This window comes from Marmota marmota, unplaced genomic scaffold (assembly GCF_001458135.2).
Source record: "Marmota marmota marmota unplaced genomic scaffold, marMar, whole genome shotgun sequence".
In the NCBI taxonomy this organism is placed as follows: Eukaryota; Metazoa; Chordata; class Mammalia; order Rodentia; family Sciuridae; genus Marmota; species Marmota marmota.
In genome coordinates this window covers 1,418,365-1,435,119 of record NW_026000016.1, presented here as the reverse complement: position 1 = coordinate 1,435,119, position 16,755 = coordinate 1,418,365, and the positions used below count along the sequence as shown (strand labels likewise).

At 35.1% G+C, this 16,755-nt stretch overlaps 1 protein-coding gene across 6 annotated transcripts in view; it reads left to right on the top strand.

Annotated features, from left to right (window-relative positions):
* Slc39a12 (solute carrier family 39 member 12) overlaps positions 1-16,755 on the top strand; it is a 64,889-nt gene that overhangs the window by 14,430 nt on the left and 33,704 nt on the right. For all 6 annotated transcript variants that reach the window (XM_048809037.1, XM_048809039.1, XM_048809038.1 and 3 more), the window contains exons 5-8: positions 3,135-3,307; positions 7,335-7,506; positions 12,381-12,553; positions 15,885-16,040. In XM_048809037.1, the coding sequence (XP_048664994.1) occupies positions 3,135-3,307; positions 7,335-7,506; positions 12,381-12,553; positions 15,885-16,040 (674 nt within the window). The remainder of the gene's footprint in view (positions 1-3,134; positions 3,308-7,334; positions 7,507-12,380; positions 12,554-15,884; positions 16,041-16,755) is intronic.

Below are 16,755 nucleotides of genomic sequence, written 5' to 3'. Positions count from 1 at the left end.
ACTGCGGCATATATATAGAAAAATATATATAAATATATTGCATATAAATATATGAATTATGTATATAAAATTACTTAAAGAGAAATGGTATTTATAAAGTGTTGCACCTTTATATCCAAGAACAAAAAATGTCTTTCCATTTATTCATGTCTACATGTATATTTTTGTGGAGTGTTTTTTTTATTTTCCTCACACAGGTTTTAGGAGTTTCTTCTTATTTTATATATAGGCATCTAACTTTCTTTTTGGATCTCTTAAGTGACGTATTCTTTAATTATATCTTCTAGTTTATCTTTATTTTATTTTATTTTTTTAATATTTATTTTTTAGTTTTTCGGCGGACACTACATCTTTGTTCACAACATCTTTGTTTGTATGTGGTGCTTAGGATCGAACCTGGGTCGCACGCATGCCAGGCGAGCGCGCTACCGCTTGAGCCACATCCCCAGCCCCCTAGTTTATCTTTAGATATATGGTGATTTTTTTCCCCTCTGCCTTCTCAAATATGTTATTGAGTGCCTTTATGAATTTTTAGATATATGAAAGCCATGATTTTGTAGATTAATTTTGTAACCTACTCTGATTATTTTCTTTTTACATCAATTTTTAGATGATATAATCATATCATCTTCAGAAAGATATAATTTTTTCCTCTAAGTCTTGTATTTCTATTTGTTTCTTGTGGAATTGCACTGGTTAATAATTCCAATATAATACTAAATAATAGTGGGAGTGATTAGTATTCTTATTATATTGCTGATTTTAAAGGAAAAGCCTACAGTATGTATTTCCTCATTAAATCTAGATATTCTACTGTTATGTAAAACTAACTAGAACAAATTTAAAATATTTAGAGAACAAATGAGCAAAGTATATTTATAAAGTCTTAAAATTAACTTGCATTCTTATGTTCTAGTACTCTTCATTTTTCCAGTAGACTTGAACAAAATGAAAAATTTAAACAAAAGGTACATTTGGGTCATTTCTTTTAAGCTTAAAGGACTTAATTTTATATTTCTTATAAGGCAGATCTGCTAGCAATGAATTCTCTCATTCATTGTTTACCTGGAATATATATTTTTTTGAGAGAGAGAGAGAGAGAAAGAGAGAGAGAGAGAGAATTTTTTAAATATTTATTTTTTAGTTTTCGGTGGACACAACATCTTTATTTTTTATTTTTTGTTGCTAAGGATAGAACCCAGCGCCCTGCACATGCCAGGCAAGCATGCTACTGCTTGATCCACATCCCCAGCCCACCTGGAATTTTTTCTCACCTTTATTTCGAAGGATTATTTTGCTGGCTATATGGTTCTTAAATAACATTTTTTTTTCTCTCTCTCTGATTATACCATCCCACTACTTTCAAATCTCTATTGTTCTGATGGAAAGTCAGTGGTTAACTATAGTGATGCTCCCTCACATGTGATGAGTCCTTTTCACTTTTTGCTTTCAAGAATTTGTCTTTGACATTCAACAACTTAATTATAATGCGTTTGGGTGTGGATCTTTTTGTGTTTATCCTCCTTGGTGTTTGATGAGGTTTTTGAACACAGTAGATTTTTACATCACTTGGAAAGTTTGGGGGTATTATTTTGTCCAGTAGATTATTTTTCGGATTATTTTTTCTCTTTGTCCTCTCTTTCAGTGACTTCCAATACATAGGTTTGATGTGCTTCTTGTTTCCTAGCTCTCTGAGACTTCTTGTTCTTCCTCTGTTTTTACTTTCTATTCTTCAAAATGGATTGTTTCTGTTAATTTATCTTTTTGTTTAGTGATTCGTAATGGATTCAATTTTTAATTGGTACATTTTAGTTTTATGTAAAAGTGGGATTCATTGTGATATGTGTATACATGTGCATGACATAATTTGGTTAATTTCATTCTGCTGTTCCTCCTTTCTCCATCCTTCTTCCCCCTAATTCCCCTTCCTTTACTCCACTGAATCCCATTATATTGTCATAAGACCCTTCCCCCTTTAAAAAATTCATTATTTCTCTCTGACTTCCACAGGTAAGAGAAAGATTCAACACGATTTTCAGTGTCTAGCTTATTTCACTTTTTGGTGATTTTCACCCTCTGCCTTCTCAAATATGTTATTGAGTGCCTTTAGTGAATTTTTTGTTATTATGTCTTCCTTCTCCAGAATTTCTTTTATTTAATTTTTATTTCCTTATTGAAAATTGCAATTAGTTGATTTGTTGTTTCATACTTTCCTTTTATTCTTTAAGTATGTTTTCCTTTAGTTCCTTAAACATGCTTACACTAGCTGCTTTGAAGAATTTGTTAGAACCAACATCTGGGAATACTCAGTGATGCATTTGTTAACTACTCTCTTTCCTGAACATGGGTCACATTTTCCCTTTTCTCTGCAAGTCTCATGATTTTTTTTTTGTTCAAAACTAATAATTTAAAATAAAATTCTAGTTTGTAGTTTTTCTACCATTGATGATAACATTTAGGAGAATTCCAAAGACACTTTAGTAACAAGTAAAAGGATGTATAAATCCATATGAATTTACAATTACATTTAATTTTTCTCTGTATAAGTATTTTTTGAAGCCTAGAGTAATATTGAGGGAAACAAAATTGCAATCTATAAACTTACATCCATTCCATAATACCATTAGAAAACAAGATCTAGTTTGTCTCAGTAATCTCATCTCCCTTTCATTTATTTTCTCTTTTCTTCGTATCCACAGAGGAAGATACTTTGATTGACTTGGCTACATTAAAGTGGTAGTCAATCTACTAAGGATGTGGATTGACTCAAGGAAATACATTTCCTAAAAACTAGGCCAATATCTTCTTTAATTTATACATTTGTATTAAAGGAAAATATTTTATTCAATGGAAGACATTTTCATTGGTTGTGTTGCCCATTTATCATCTCTAATGTATTAAAATGATGGGGATACCTTTAAAAGATTGGTTCAGCCTCAGGTAGATCCTGAGAGAGAATCCATGTTCATGTGAGGTATAAATGTTATGTCTTTGTTCAGAATGAAACCTTGATTTTTCAATAGAACAAAAATTTATCTTGTAAAATGTCTATGCTGTGGCCATGTGAAATTATAATTATTCTGAACAAGCTCTGCCTATTCTATGTAACACCCAATTTTGTATGAAATTTCTAGAACTAAACCAACTCCTCCATACTCTCTGGACCGAAACCACCTGTATCAAAAAGGATAAAATCCATCAACTTCAAAGGAAACAAGACAACATAACAACCCATGATTGGGGCTACTCTAATCTATCTGTGTCTGTGGACAAAGGTTCAGATGATGGTCCAATTTCCTGGGATCAGGTATTTCCATTATTTCTCTCATATAATCATTTGCTATTGATAAAGAAAGTCAGCAGTGAGAGTTCTATCAGAGTTGTAGAAAATTCAAGAAGAGAATGTATATTTTCTTAAAAGTAAAAATGATCTATTTCTATAGCATGCTCTTACTTTTTTTTTCTATAAGCAGATTCCTGTAGAAATAAAAACAAGGCCAGGATATTTAGGAGAACGAAATATATTGCTCTATTCTTCTTTGGGTCACTATCAAATCCATATAAAATTAATTCAGAAAATATATGGTGAATATTTAGTATGTACCAATCACCATCTGAGGCATGATGAAACCAGTGCTGAACAAATATAGGCACAGCATTTAAGGACAATACAAGGCAGAGGAGGATATATATATACATTGCATAAATAACTACAATAGTGCATAAATAAATTTAGCTTAGATTAGGAAGCAATTGTTTTAGGTTGTGAACAGCATGACATTATTTATATAGTAGATGGTACTGAAGAATTTTTAAAAAGTGATAGGTGAGCCTACAAATGTATCTATATCTGTATTTCCTAAAGTTCTGTTTCAGAGAATATTCACTGGTATACCTTAGCTTCTCTTTAGGTGCTATGATCAAACAAGTTGGGAAAATATACTGGAAATGCACATTTAACTGTGGCTTGTAAAGGAGTCTGGAGAGGTTCATTTTAGACAAATTAATCTTACTGAACCCAACTTTGATCAGAGAATCTTTCTCTGCCCTACTCATTTAAAATCTTCAGAAATTAGTATTCTGTGATAAGGGCTTGCATTTATTAAATACTTATTATGCATCAGACACTGTGTTATTTTGACCTGCATTAGTTCATTAATTACTAGAATAACTATATGTGTTAGTTTGTATTATTGCATCCTGTAAATGAGCTATGGAGCTAATAAGCAATTGCTTGAGTTTATAGAAACTAAGGATATATATCCTCAGCTTTATATATATACATATATAAATATGTATATATATATGATACATATGATAAATAATATAGGTAATATTCTGTGTTCTTAACAACTATGCTATTATTTGGGAAATTGTCTAGGAAATTGGACCTACTATATTATTAATTGGGAAATGATTTAAATATGTTAAAAATATTTTTGTTCTTTATATCCTAAATGAGCAATACTCCTATGAAATACAATCTGTATCTTAAAAAGACAAGAGTACCTACTTTATATTCCTGATAAAGAATGTTGTGTTCACAAGTTGTGAATGCATGATTGGGCAATATCAAATATTTTTGCTACTATGTATTTTAAAAAGTTAATTTCTGTTACCTATGTCATGTATAAAATATATCAATCAGAATTGATTCTTTCAAACTTATGATTATTATATTCAATGGAAGGTGACAAAATGACTTCCAGATTACTCTTGTAAAGTGTCCTTAAGTGCATCTCCAGGGCCGTATTTCAGGAAGGGAATAAATTTGATTTATGGAAACCTCATTTGCATAAGGAACAAAGGTTATTTCTTAAAATTTAGGCTTTCTTATTTAAGGCATGCATTTTTAAAAACAGTAACAATTATTGTTTGTGCTAACTATGCAAAATAAATGAAATAATCTTTTCTACAATTATTCTTCTCTGTACCAATATGTCACTTTTTTGTGACTCTTGATGGGACCCTAACATGGGATACCAGTTCTGAGGACCCTGCTTTTATTATTTAGAACAACATTCTCCAAGTCTTGTTCCTGGATCAGAAACATTATTATCACCAAGGAACTTGTGAGAAATGCATATTCTCAGGCCCCACCCCAGAATTTATTGAGTCAGCAATCCTGAGAGTGGAGCCCAAAACTCTGTCTTATAATAAGCCCTCCAAGTGATTATCAAAAGTGAAAATTAGACACTATTATTTTAGAATACATTTGAAAACTTTCATAGAAACCTGATGACATCAACACAAGAGTCAGCACATACTGAAGTTTTATGCAAAGGAATAAAGGTGTTTTAAAGATTACTGGCCAGATATTATAAATTTTCATTCTATTCTTCAACATTTTATAGAATGTAATGAGTCACCATTAAGACATTCTTATTAGCGATTTCAGAAGAAATTTAAAATAATAATGACTTACAGAGCAACAGCAAGTAAAGATCAAGGGCACAGAACTTATAATAGAATAAAACTGTTTTCTCTGAGAAGGTATTCTAAAACTAGAAACTATTCAATTTCTTGACAATGAACTGGGAAAAAATGCATGATATTCTGTTCCTGTTTACCTCTCTGCTCTTACTTACCAGCTAGACATTTTCCCATAAGATATTTATGATGGATATTTTATAATCAAAAGTGTGTTACTAATTTCCCTTTCTTTTTGGCAGTATTTTTAATGATGAGATAATCATATTCCATCTGTAACAAATGGTTCAAAAAAGAATATTGTCTTTGGTACACATTATCTTATTTAAGGGAGGAATACCACATATTTAACTTTCAGGTGATACTTTTCAGAGTAGGAACCTTTTTGGAATTCTTGCACAATTCCTTTCTAAGAAACGCCTTCCTCACTCCTATCACATGGATAGAACTGACCTACTAGACAGATAACTGACCCAAGAGAGCCCCCAGATGACTTTCCTGAACTAATCAATTCTTTCTCAGGTTTTGCAGATCAATCCATTCTTGGATTCCTGACTGAATGTCACTTTAGAATGGGAATTTATATAGCCTCATGATTATCAAATGAGAGGACAAAGTGTAGAAGGAAATAGATACCCACAGAAGAAAACAGAAAGGAAAAAATGCTTTGTGTACATGTGTGCACACGCATACACATCTTTGGTCAGATTTCCAGTTTGGGCTGCAGCTCCTGATGAGGTGTGGCCTTCAGTGCCTGGATTCTCTGAGATCCTTTGTGTCCTTCCACTGTGGTCTCCTCCTGATTTTCTGATTTGTGTGGTTTGTGTTCCATGCAAACAAAAGCTTCCTAATCAAGAAAAATCTTTTTTTATCTATGGAATCATCACCAGAAGATTTTTTTGTATCTGTATGGTTGAAAAAGAGTGTGTCATTATTTTTTAATTAAAAACTTGTCTTTGTTTAAAATCTCAAAAATTCTACAGCATAGCAAAGCGGATTAGCCTCATAAAGCACTGACTTTTCTAAAAACACTTTAGTCATTGAAACTAAAGATCACAAATATATTGCATTCTTTCAATAAAAGTCATTCATTTGTGCTTGTGAAAATATGCCATTTTCATTCACATATTAAAATATTTACATTGTAATCTTTGATGTATACAAACATCAGCTTTTATTTTGGAGATGAAAAGATGCCTTCTGGCAATTTTTAAGAGACTTGTTGCCTTTGTTGTTTATTTATAAGTTTTACTTAATAAACATGCCTATGTAATATGGAAAATTACAAACATTAAGATAAAAAATAAGACAATAGAAAACAACAATTCCTACTGTTCTGTGGAACGGTGATGTCAAGTAACACAGGTAGTCATATCATTGAGTGTATGTGTACCAGCTAGTTGACACAGAATTCACTTTTAAAATTTGTAACCTTACTTTTATCACTTTTGGAAATACAGGTTGCCAAAACAGGCTTATTAAATCAGGGAGTTATTAAAGATAATGACCTCATTACCACAAAGTTCCTGTTTATCCTGTGAAGTCTTAGCTACATTGAAAACCAACAAAACACAGGCATCAAGCCTTATTTTGACTGCTGGTTCCACCACCATGCAACACATTGTAAAAAACAGTGTATCTTTTCAGGAAAGAAAAAAGTGTGCAGGAAATATTAAACAAGATTCAGAATGAAAGCAAGGTGCTACAGACTTTGATCTCAGATTTAAAAATAATCCTGGGAGGTTCACAAAAAGTTAATGAACAAAGAGCAGCAGGGAAACGTATAGGAATGGCTTCCTCTGTCCATTGTCGACATTCTGTCTAGTTTGGTTCCTCGAGGATGGCAATTGGTGGCACATCTGGCTCAAAACTGAGGTTAGTAACAGCATGTTTTCCCCATGCAGACTTGCTTCTCTGCTCAGCAGCTGGTGGAGATATTTCTACAGAATAGATTTTCGTCCATTTCTAAGGAGGACTTTAAGCAGCTGAGTCCAGGGATCATTCAGCAGCTACTCAGCTGCTCCTGCCACCTGCCCACTGACCAGCCAGCAAAACTTCTACCCACCACGCTGGAGAGTAAGTTCTGGTTCTTCATTGGGAAGCTGATCAGCCCAATGTATATAATAATAATAGTGAGCAAAGAGTATTTATGATGTACCAGGTGCTATTCTGAACATCCCATATTTACCAACTCATTTAATCCTCCCAATAATGTGAGGAGATAGGGCTGTTAGTATACTTATTTTACAAATGAGGAAACTGAGGCACTGAGATGTTCTGTGACATACTCAAGGACACACAGATGGTAAATGATGAAGTTGGCATTTAAACTTGGGCAAACTGGCCCCAGCGTCCATGTGTATAGCAATACTGCTTTTCAATAAATATTTCATATTCTGTACACAATTTATGTAGACTGATTTTGTCCTCCATATTTGACTCAAATCATAGATCAACTGAAAAACCCACAGTTAATAAATGACGTGGTCTACGAGAAAACACATTAGTATTGGAATCTGAAGTGCAGAATTGAGTCATCTCTTTTCATCCCCAGCCACCCCATGGCCTTAAGCATATTTCTCCTTCCACAAAGCTGTCTCTTTTCTGCACAGTGGAAAAGCAGTGAGATCCTAAAGTGGTTCCCAGCCTTTCACACATCATGGAACATGTACAAAATGAAGGCACACGGGGGATAAACCAAAGATGTGCTTGGATGGAGGTGACCAATCCAGTGGGATACCAGCCTCCCAGATATAGTTGACAGCCATATGAAGTAAAGGCATAGACACTTACCCTCACAGGAAGTGAAGCCATGAACACTTACAGGAAGTGAAAGCACGGATACTTGCACTCACAGGAAATGACCGAATCAACGTTTGTACTAGCCTGTGTCCTGTTGAGTCACTATTGTAGGCAAGCTCTCTCACAGACTTCACAGGGTATCCATGAGGTTCCGAGGTGTTCATGAATACAAAAATGTGTTCAGTGAACCTAAATCACTGTACATGTAAGACCCTCCCCCAATGGTGGCTTAAGAATATCCATGACGTATAGTGGAGATGTGACAGTTAACCAATGCAACTCTAAAGTACTGCCATTCATCTGAGGACCTTATATGTATTTTTTTTTTTCAGAACCGCAGTCTTTTTCTTTGAGCTAGCCTGCAATGCCCATCATAGCTAAAGTGTTTAGCAACTCACCTCTGAGTCACAGTGCATTTTAAGGTAGCAAGTGGCTCATTTGAAGACTTTATGGGAACAAAAGTCTGCCAGGCCTAAAGACCAGAGCCTCCATGTTCACTTGGAGGGAAAAAAAATATGTGTTCTTAAAAGTGAGCAGCTAAATATTTTAGTATCTGGTGGGCAGTGATGGTCACAATGGTTGAGGACAGGACTGTGGCACCTGTGAGCTTCCATGGGCATGTTCATATTCCCACCACTCAGCAGAGTGCCTGGTACATTCAAGCTTGGGAAAGGGTTTTCAAACTCAAGATCTACAATGAAAGGTTTATTCCCCTTTCTGACAAACTTCTAAACCCTTCTAGGGAATAGTCTTCCTGAGAAAAATCTCCACAAATAACACCCACTAAAGAGCCTAGAAAAACACCACTGTCCTCAATTTAAAAATTTGCATCATGTGATTAAAGGAAAAGAGTTGTGTTGGTCTTTGGAAATTATAGAATATAAGATGTTGCATTAAAGACAGAAGGACCCAGGGATACATCATTATTAAGGAAATATTGTTTGCTAGGCTGTAACTAAATCCCTAAGTGCCACCTTTCATTGTTTCTGGGAAAGTGGATTATACCCATGTTTAAATCAAATTACAGACCTAGTTAAAGTAGCTGCTCAGGAATAGCTAAGAATTTAATAGAGAGGTCAAGGTCTATTGTAATGATGGAAAATGCTTAGAACATTCTGCAAGTCATCTGACTCCAATCAAGACACCATGGCACCTATATAGAGACCTGGAGTAAATTAGCAGAGTCCTTTGACCATAAATTCTGAGATTTTTATGGTTTTCAGGTTGCCCTTCCCAAACGAGAGCAGGCAAAATCTGACTCACAGAGGATCTGAAAAGATTTGTAATATATGTTATGGGACATTCATTCTCTTCCTCATCACAACTACCCACAGGACAAAGAAGAGTAGAACAGGAAAAGAGAGAACTTGAAAGTTTTCCCTTTGCCTGTGAAATGTCATATCCTCACTTGTCCTTGGGAGTTCTTGACATTTTATGATCTTATGTAGCTACTATAAAAATGTGACAGCCTGGAATTTTATTGGAAATTTAGGTACCCAAATTAAAATTCAAATAGTTTTATGTAGAAATGGTAACAATGATATTCCCATATAGAATCTATGTAGAATCTATCTGGGGAGGAATGAGAGATGAAACTTTGTTGGAAATCTTTAGAGATGTTTTAGCATAGGTATTCCTACTAAATTAGAATGAAATAAAACCTCTTCATTCCAACCACTTCAATTTTTTAAAGTTTTTTTTTTCTTTTTTCAGTGCTGGGTATAGAACGTAGGGCCTCACACATGCCAGGCCTGTACTTTACCACTAAGCCACATTCCCCAGCCTTTTTTGAACTAAAAAAATTAAATTGTAGTAAAATTTACACAAAATAAAATCTACCATCTCAATCTTTTTTTTTTTTTTTATGCTTGGGATCGAACCTAAGACCTCATGCATGCTAATGCATGCTAATTATTTGTTTTACCATTGAGCTACATCCACAACTCCCTTAACCATTTTTCATTGTGCAGTTCAAAAATGTCAAATATATTCACATTCATGTGCAACAGCTCTCTAGTACATTTTTCATGTTGCAAAATAGAAACTCTACAACTATTGAAGAGTAAGTTTCCATCTCCCCTAACCATCTTATGAAATGTCCATTATCAATGAAGGCAATTAATGTGGGGGAATCAATGTCTGAAATTTTCATGCTTCATCTGAGTTCTCTATGAATTCCATTTCAATATTAGACCCCTTAACAATTCAGAAGGTAGAATCAACAAAGTTCCTTCTAAAATCCTAAGCCCATTTCCATGTCACCAGTTGTACCATTAATATCATCTAACGTGAAAGGTGAACCTTCCAGAAAAACATAAATATAGTTAAAAAGTACATTTTCTATTATAACAATCTTTTTTTGTTGTTCTTTTAAAACTACTTTTTAGTTGTTGATGGATCTTTATTTTATTTATTTGTATGTGGTGCTAAGAATAGAACCCAGTGCGTCACACATGCTAGGCAAGTGCTCTTCCACTGAGCTACACTCCAGCCCCTATATTATAACAATTTTTGAAAGTACATTTTCTTTAAAAGTGCATAGCACTTTAAGTATTAGGATAGCTGAATTGTTTGTTTTCAGCCAAATGAAAATGATTCCATGAATAACTCTTTATCTCCAAGTCATTTATTTGTTTCTGAAAGACACTTCTATCTTAATGTTTGTTCTTCCTTCTCCTCCTCTATTTCTTCACCTTCACATATATTTGTTTTTGTTTGAATAATCTTATAAATTTTACATTTTTGCTTTTCTGAATACTAAAAAAATACTTGGAACCCTGGAGCCATGGTATAAATTTTAGGGGTTACGAAATTATTGCAGTAATCAAAAATGCAGACTGTTCAACTTTATATTATCATCCATTCACATTTTTTTTTTGCTGTTTTCACCAACAAATCATTCATTTTAGTTATTGAGAATAAGAAGTACTTTCAACATTGCATGCAGTTTTGAGAATTTTCGGGAAGAAGTTACATACTTATTTTGTACAGAAATGGATCTATCATGGGGCCAAACTATAGGCTCCCCTATAACATCTCTTCCTTGCCTTTTAAAGATTTAAAATCTATTAGATGGAACTCATTGCTAGTGTCTGTCAATGGATGTTTTAGTTTTAAGAAAGAGACATTAATTTCTTTGTGGTTTGGAAGTAAACTAGGTTTGTGATTGCCTCTTTGATTTTTGTTAAAGAGTAGTCAGAATAACTTCAAAGCAACGGGGTTAAGTGAAAGTCTTGTCTTAGTTCTTTCTATGAGAATACCATAGAGTGGGGGACTTATAAATGATAGAAAGTAAGATCTGGAGATTCAGAAATCCAAGATCAAGGTGCCGGTAGAGTGGCCTTTGGTGAGAGGTCTACTTGCTGGTGTCTTCTCACTAAGTCTCCATCTGGTGGAAGAAAGACTGATCTCTTTAGCACCTCGTAAGGGCTATAGTCCCATTCTCAGGGCAGAGCTCTCATGACCTAATCACTCCCCAAAGGCTCCACCCCCTAATATGGTCTCCTTGGGTGGTAGGTTTGGAAGGGAGCAAAGCTTCAGAGTAGTCCATTGTTTTCCATAAGAATTAAAACTTTCCCCATATTTTAGTTAGCTATTTTGCTGCTGTGACTAAAGCATCTGACCAGGACAATTTTAGGGGAGGAAAAGTTTGTTTGAGGGCTACGGTTTCAGAGGTATTAGTCCATAGAAGGTCAGCTCCATTCCTTGGGGATCTAAATGATGCTGGCATCACGGCAAGGGTGGTGGAGGGAAGCAGCTCACATCATGGTGATCAGCAAGCAGAGAGAGAAATCTGTTCACCAGATACAAATATATACCCAAAGCCATGCTCTAATTCCCACCTCCTCCATCCACACCCTACCACTTCAGTTACCACTCAGTTAATCCGTATCAGGGGATTAAATCACGGATTGGGTTAAGGCTCTTGTAACCCAAACATTTCTTCTCTGGACCTTCTTGCATTGTCTTGCATGTGAGCTTTTGGGGGACACCTCACATCCAAACCATAACACCCTATATGTAACTTATATCACAATCCACATCCGTATCCATTGTCATTGTAAGAGATTATTCTGGCACTTTGAGTAGCTGAAACATGACTGAACAACAACGAGTACTGACAGTCTTTGTGATCTCCTTTCACTTAGAATATGGCTACAGCACAGTGGCTGTGACACTTCTCACACTGGGCTCCATGCTTGGGACAGTACTGGTCCTTTTCCACAACTGTGAAGAGAACTACAACCTTATTTTACAGATGTTTGTGGGTTTGGCTGTTGGGACACTCTCAGGGGATGCCCTGCTCCACCTTATCCCTCAGGTAATCTGTTTCTTTCCATTTCAGATGGAATGTGTTGAATTTCTCTTTAAATTTAACAACTGGAGGCATTTACACAAAAATTTTACAGTGGCTTCAAAGAATAAATACAGTGGCCAGTATTTTCCTTGGAAAGAAATAGTATTTGTCCTAAGCTTCTCAGCACTTTTGGAGGAGAAGAGATGACCAGACATTAAGTTCACCTCATATTATTCTTATTTTTTGAAAGAAAAAAAGAAGAGGTGATCAGATCTAGATTCCTATTAAGAAAGATTCCATAAGGCAATATCCATTGTCTAAAAGTAGAAAAAAAAAATGGACCGTGAGATGTTATGCTGGTTTTTCTCCAGTTGCCTGTGCTCATTCAGATCCATAGCCCATTTTTCTCTCTCTTCTACCCCAAAAGGTTGCATCTCCTCAGCTCTCATGCAGGCTGGAATTTTGTTTGGGTCAAGCCCATGGGAAGTCCAAGATAGATAGGAGGAGAAAGAGGCAGGTGCATTTCTTCACAGCTCCCTCCTAGCATGGGCATGTGCTCCAAAAGTAGCAGATGAGCCTTCCTTCTTACCACAAATGGCGGGTCTCCTCCAGGGCTCCACGTCTTGCTGAGTTTCAGTAACAGCACTTCCTCCCTGTGCCCTTTTCACCTGAAGGTGGTATTGAGTTTCTGGGGTTGCTTTTCCCTTGTTTGGTACCTTGGACCCTGCTCACAGCTCAGTGTAGCGACTATTATTAACTTCTCTTTCATGAAGCCCTCAGAATGGATTTCTCATTCTTTCTTGAATAATGGTGTCTGGATTTGTCTTAAGTAAAATGTAAGCACCAAGAAGCTAGCCCTTTGTTGAAGTAATCTGAGGGTTTCTATTTATCAGAAATGAAAACTCTTAGACCCAAGCTATTAAAAGAGTGGTGGATATCTATTCCCTCTGAAATCTCTTCATATGGATGGAGACCATAGACCAATGATCCTGCCCTTTGCAAATCCCAAGATGTTAAAAATTTTCCACAAGCCTCTGGCACTTTTCTACAGGGCCACTCTTGTTGCTTAGAGGCTCAATAATAATGTGATGTTTGGAAAATCGCAAAGTGAGCATTGGAGAAATAAAACAAACCATTATTAGTTTTAATTTCCTCCATAATCTAATTTTCTGGAAATATTTCAGGGCTCGTTATTGGCTTGAGGCGGTGGCCAGGGCCTTTTTCTAGGTCACCACAGTGGTTACAGAGTTGTTTATTGCCTGAGAGCCTGAAAAGCCAAAAAGGATCTGAAGGCTGCCGGGGTCTTTAGAGGGGAGCACACAACTAGCTACAAGCAGCAGGGGTGGACGTGGGGGTGGACAGGATATGATACAGAGGTGAACTTAAAAGTTACCTCGATTTCCTGAAATTTAGAGGGCAGTTTCTTTGCTTGAAAAAAGAGCTGAGAACAAGAATTATTAGAAAGACACAGTACAAATGTGGTGGAAAGTTAGAAAAATCAGTGTCCTGAATGTGACCCAGGTTTTCAAAAATCTGTGCAGAGCTGGGTGCAGTGGCACATGCCTGTAAATCCCAGTGGCTTGGTAGGCTGAGAAAGGAGGATCGAAAGTTCAAAGCCAGCCTCAGCAATAGCGAGGTGCTGAGCAACTCTGTGAGACCCTGTCTCTAAATAAAATATAAAATAGAGCTGGGGATGTGGCTCAGTGGTTGAGTGCCCCTGAGTTCAATCCTTGGTAAACTGTGTGGAAATGAGACAAATGTCATTGTTGTAATTTTCCTTTTTATTGGCTAAATTTATTCAACTCAAAGATCTACGTTCTATCCTGAAATTAAGGTGTTTTCTTCTGCTTTATTTTGTGATACTGCAATACTCACTAGCAAGTGAAATAATGGTAATTACAAGTATTAGGTTGATATAGTTAACATTCTTACCAAAATAAAAACAGAATAACATATTTGGTTTTTTTAGTCATATCTATATACTCGAAGTATGCATATAGGTACACAATCATACTCACACATATACATACGTACATCCCATGGGCATTGGTATCCACAGGATAAGTTCCAGGATTCCAAAGGGTGTCACAATCCAAGAAAGCAAGGGTATAGTATGTGCATATATCCTATACATTCAAAGGTGTTGTATGTGCATATATGCTATGCATATCCTCCCTAAACTTGAAATAATCTCTGGACTATTTACAATATCTAACACAATGTAAATGCAAAGCAAACAATTATTACACTGTGTTATTAAAAGGATAATGACAAGAATAAAAGTCTGTACTTGTTTAATAAAAATGCAGGATTTTTTTCCCTGAATATTTTCAATATGCAAAGGATGCAGATGTAGATCATGGATATGTGTACATGCACAAATACCGTCATTCACAAATACCGACATTTCTGAACATACATACAGAAATCTATACATAATTTATTTTTTCTTTCTTTAATTTAGTGGTCAGGAACATTCTAAATCTGGAAACCACTAAGCTATTTACAAATTTTATACTCTTGGGAAAGAAATATGGTATGTAAGGACTTATAACAAGAAATTCTGGGGGCTGTGGCTGTGGCTCAGTGGTAGAGCACTTGCCTAGCATGTGTGAGGAACTGGGTTTGATCCTCAGCACTACATAAAAATAAATAAGTAAAATGAAAGTATTGTGCCCATCTGCAACTAAAATAATTTTAAAAAAAGAAATTATGAAGTCAATCAATGGATTGAAAGAACTGATAGAAAGAGTCAACCAGAGCAAAGTTCTTATTCTCAATTCATTTCATGGTTTTTGTTTGTTTGTTTTGTTTGTCCCAGAGGGCTGACAGTATTGCTGATCATATAGCATATAAGTGGAGGAATGTCTTCCAAATGGATTTCTTACATATCTAAGTATTTATTAAAACTTTACTTTAGTTGCATTGGGTTAGGGGGGAATAAAACTCCAGTGAAATATATCCTTCTGTGTTCTGGGTATAAGTCATATTGATATGGAATATTGATGTACCAACAGATAGAACTCCTGAAGGGAAAAAAGCAGCCACAAGACAGAGAATGTATAAAAATCTAGGCCACTTGCCAAAATAAAACTGAGGTGCCATTTTTATTCATCAGGATAAGCTATTCAAAGATCTCCTTTATTTTCTACTGTATACATTTTATTTGACCCTGTTTAAATCATGTGGTAGAAATAGTCACATATCTAAAACAAATAGCAAACCGAGTTTTGAATATTTCAGTCATCATCGGATCCCTTGACTGAAAGTTGAATATATTAAACCACTGTGCTTACTATTTGGTACCAAAGTCATCAAAAATTCTTTTCTTTCCCTTTTTTTTTTTTTTTTTTAGGTTCTTGGTTTAGATAGGCAGGAAGACACTGAGTTTGGACATTATTTCCATGAAAGCAAAGGTCATATTTGGAAACTGTTGGGTCTAATTGGAGGCATCCATGGATTTTTCTTGATAGAAAAATGTTTTATTCTTCTTGTGTCACCAAATGTCAAGGTAAATTTTAAGTTTTATTTATCCCTTTTTCCAAGATTTTTATATCATTTGTTTGAAAGGTCCTTATGCAGAAGTATTCATATCTTCATGAAGTTGTCTATGCAAGGGATTCTTCAAAGAATCATTCTAACAAGTTTCTCCTAATTTTTTTAAACATCTATTGCTGGTCAGTTAATATACTTGCTACAATCGTCTATGTAATCTTCATGTTTGGTACAAAACAGGACACTATTTCATGTCTGGGGAAAGTGGCTCAGGACTGGAGTTGTGGCTCAGTGGTGGAGCGCTTGCCTGGCATGCATGAGACCTTGGGTTTGACACTCAGCACTGAATATACAAAAATAAAATAAAAGATCCATTGACAGCTAAAAATATTTTCTCAAAATAAAACAACAACAACAACAAAAGAATTGGCTCAAAGTTCTAGCTACTAATCAGGATTTAGGATGTCTTTCTTATCCATAAACAGATAACAAACAAATGAAAACTTTCAACGTTCACAAAATCACCAGCCATCATCTATTTTAAGGGCTTTTAAAATGATACAAAACCAGAAGCTCAGGAATGTGATTTGTAGCAAATATTTTTCCAGCTTGAGTAATTTCTTTCATTGTGCTTTGATAATCATCTTCATTTTTAATGAAATAAAAGCAATGTGGCTTATTTGTGAATTATTTTTCTTTTGCTCTTACACAATGTTGTATAAGAAAAATAA